The sequence below is a fragment of the Branchiostoma belcheri genome, unplaced genomic scaffold, assembly GCF_001625305.1.
Source record: "Branchiostoma belcheri isolate BF01 breed outbred unplaced genomic scaffold, Haploidv18h27 scaffold889, whole genome shotgun sequence".
Lineage (NCBI taxonomy): Eukaryota > Metazoa > Chordata > Leptocardii > Amphioxiformes > Branchiostomatidae > Branchiostoma > Branchiostoma belcheri.
The window spans coordinates 6357-9194 of NW_017804563.1; the positions used below are offsets into that span (position 1 = coordinate 6357).

At 44.8% G+C, this 2838-nt stretch overlaps 1 protein-coding gene across 1 annotated transcript; it reads right to left on the reverse strand.

The window, feature by feature from the left end:
* Window positions 1–248: 248 nt before the first annotated feature.
* LOC109487455 (histone acetyltransferase KAT5-like) lies at window positions 249–2464 on the reverse strand (the record flags this gene model as incomplete). Its single annotated transcript, XM_019791447.1, has 5 exons — window positions 249–817; window positions 1562–1791; window positions 1956–2038; window positions 2131–2232; window positions 2363–2464. Coding segments are annotated over 5 exons (734 nt in total), but the record flags the coding sequence as incomplete, so codon positions are not given.
* Between the last annotated feature and the right edge of the window lie 374 nt (window positions 2465–2838).

Consider the following 2838-nt stretch of genomic DNA (forward strand, 5'->3'; position numbering starts at 1 on the left):
AGTGTAACAACAATCACATCAATGGCTAAATCGCAGACTCAATGGTTTTCTTTGAGACACCTGCAGCTGTACTGTACATGTAAGGGGGGGGCAATTCAGGCCATTTGCAGATTCCTTCATGATCAGTTGGCCTGGTCATTAGACAGACGTTCTGTATATGCCTGAATACTTTTTCTACCACCCGTTTTGCCCAGTCTTTAGGAATCAAGGGCAGACATTCTGTACATGTCTTTGTTTTTTTTCACACCTTTTCCCATTTCGTCCAGTCTTTAATAGGTGTCCAGTGCAGACATTCTGCATGAGTCTGAATGTATTTTTACCATTTTCTCCATTTTGCCCAATCCTTAGGCATCCAAAGGCAGACATTCTGTACATGCCCTTGTTTTTTTTCACAACTTTTCCCCTTTCGCCAGTCTTTAATTATAGGTGTCCACTGCAGACATTCTGCATGATCCTTTTTTTCCACCACTTTCCTGTCTTAAGTAGGTGTCCAGTGCAGACATTCTGTATGTGCCTCAATGTTTTTTCTACCACTTTCCCCGTTCCGCCCAGTCTTTAGGTGTCCAGTGCAGACATTATGTGTATGATCCTTTTTTTTCTCTACCACTTTCCCCGTTTTGCCCAATCCTTAGGCGTCCAGTGCAGACATTTTGCGTCGATCCTGATTTTCCTCTTGGCCATGGCTCGGTTGTGAGTGTCAATGCTCTCCTGAGACAGGGTGATGATGTACTGCCCCTTGTAGTAGTTGATGAGGTTCAGGTGTTGCAGGGTGGAGATCACGTCCTCCTTACGGATGCTCGTCAGCTCACAGATCTCGCTAGAATGGGGGAAAAAAAACAAATTTAAATACATGAAGTAGAGTGGATTCATTCCTCAAGCTAACAGACATCTAACACACCACAATTATCCCTCAGTGAGACATCTGGAGCAAGATAGTTCCGTTTAGAACTTTTAATCAGGCAAGGAACAATCATTTCCAGTGTTGTAACTGGGTACAAGCAACCAGACGTCACAACAGCATCACTTTAATCATTACGCAACTGGAAGAAATTAATGCAATAATGCTTGTGTACTTAGCATGAAAGCTCATCTTAGTTGGCCTAATTACGTAATGAAAAATTAAACTATTCTCCAACTATTTGGGAGTGAAGGAAGCCATCTACATCATGGCACAGTAACCTTCTGTTGGCGCTACTGACTTCCGACAAACTTTGACCCAGTGCTGACGTCACACACACACACAGAAAAATCATGTGAGAATAGTTTAATTTTTTATTTGATCTATTGAAATTGTAACAATACAATACACGTGGGACATAGGCAGCTGTTGCTGGTGTTGTGTCTCACACATAGAAACAAATACAGGACAGGACATTACTCATTCTCACTCGAGGTAAGTGAGGAAAGTTGTGTTAAGTGCCTTTCCCGAGGGCACAAGATCCGCGACATGTCAGGACTCGAACCCGGGACCTCTTGGTTCAGAGTCGAGCACTCTGCTGTTACGCCACACGACCCCACATTATAACATTAACAACATCAAAAAAAGGTGTGTACTACTGACTTGATGGTGATCTGTGGCCTCTCCCCGTTCTCCGGCTTGAGGTTGACCAGGATCTCCAGGATGGTCTGTGACCAGTAGCTGCGGTAGGACAGCAGGCCCAGGTCGGACAGAGGCTTCTCTGGAGAGCCCGTCTTCCCTTCAAACTTGGACAGCTCGTAGCCTAAAGGCAGACAAGGAGGGATCAGAACTTTCACAGGTACAGGTACATAGTAAGTTGTAGGTACAGGTAGCTGCGGTAGGACAGCAGGCCCAGGTCGGACAGAGGCTTCTCTGGAGAGCCCGTCTTCCCTTCAAACTTGGACAGCTCGTAGCCTAAAGGCGGACAAGGAAGGATAAGAATAGAATAGCTTTAAATTAATGCAAGTTCATGCCCGAAGGCTAATTGCAAACAGACATTGACAAGAACAATGAGGCCCAGGTCGGACAGAGGCTTCTCTGGGGAACCCGTCTTTCCTTCAAACTTGGACAGCTCGTAGCCTGCAGGGGGAGTGGTAAGGATCAAAACTTTCACAGGTACAGGTACATAGGTTTAGTTACAGGTACAGGTACATAGGTGTAGGTACAGGTACATAGGTGTAAGTACAGGTAGCTGCGGTAGGACAGCAGGCGCAGGTCAGACAGCGGTTTCTCTTGGGAGCCCGTCTTTCCTTCAAACTTGGACAGCTCGTAGCCTGCAGGGGGAGTGGTAAGGATCAAAACTTTCACAGGTACAGGTACATAGGTTTAGTTACAGGTACAGGTACAGGTACATAGGTTTAGTTACAGGTACAGGTACATAGGTTTAGTTACAGGTACAGGTACATAGTTGTAGATACAGGTAGCTGCGGTAGGACAGCAGGCGCAGGTCAGACAGCGGTTTCTCTTGGGAGCCCGTCTTTCCTTCAAACTTGGACATCTCATAGCCTGCAGGGGGAGTGGTAAGGATCAGAACTTTGTTGAATTTCCACAATTGAAGTCAGTAATTCAGCAGAGATTTTGAAAACCATGCATTCATTTTTTTTAAGTCCTGAGCACAAAGAACACAAGACAACATACTAAAAATGCGCAATACAATCTTAAATTGACAGTGAATTGAAGAAACATTTTTTCCCTATTCTAAGCACTGTTGTCAATGCGATCCTTGTCTCTACATGGCCCTGTGTTCCAGATTGTCTCTTATTGTCTAAGAGTAGTGTTGCATACCGGTTCACTGGACTTGGATCCGGACTTGTAAGAATGTTTAGGTTCAAGTCCAAAAAAACCTAAAATTCAAGAACCGAGTCCAAACGTGTTACCAT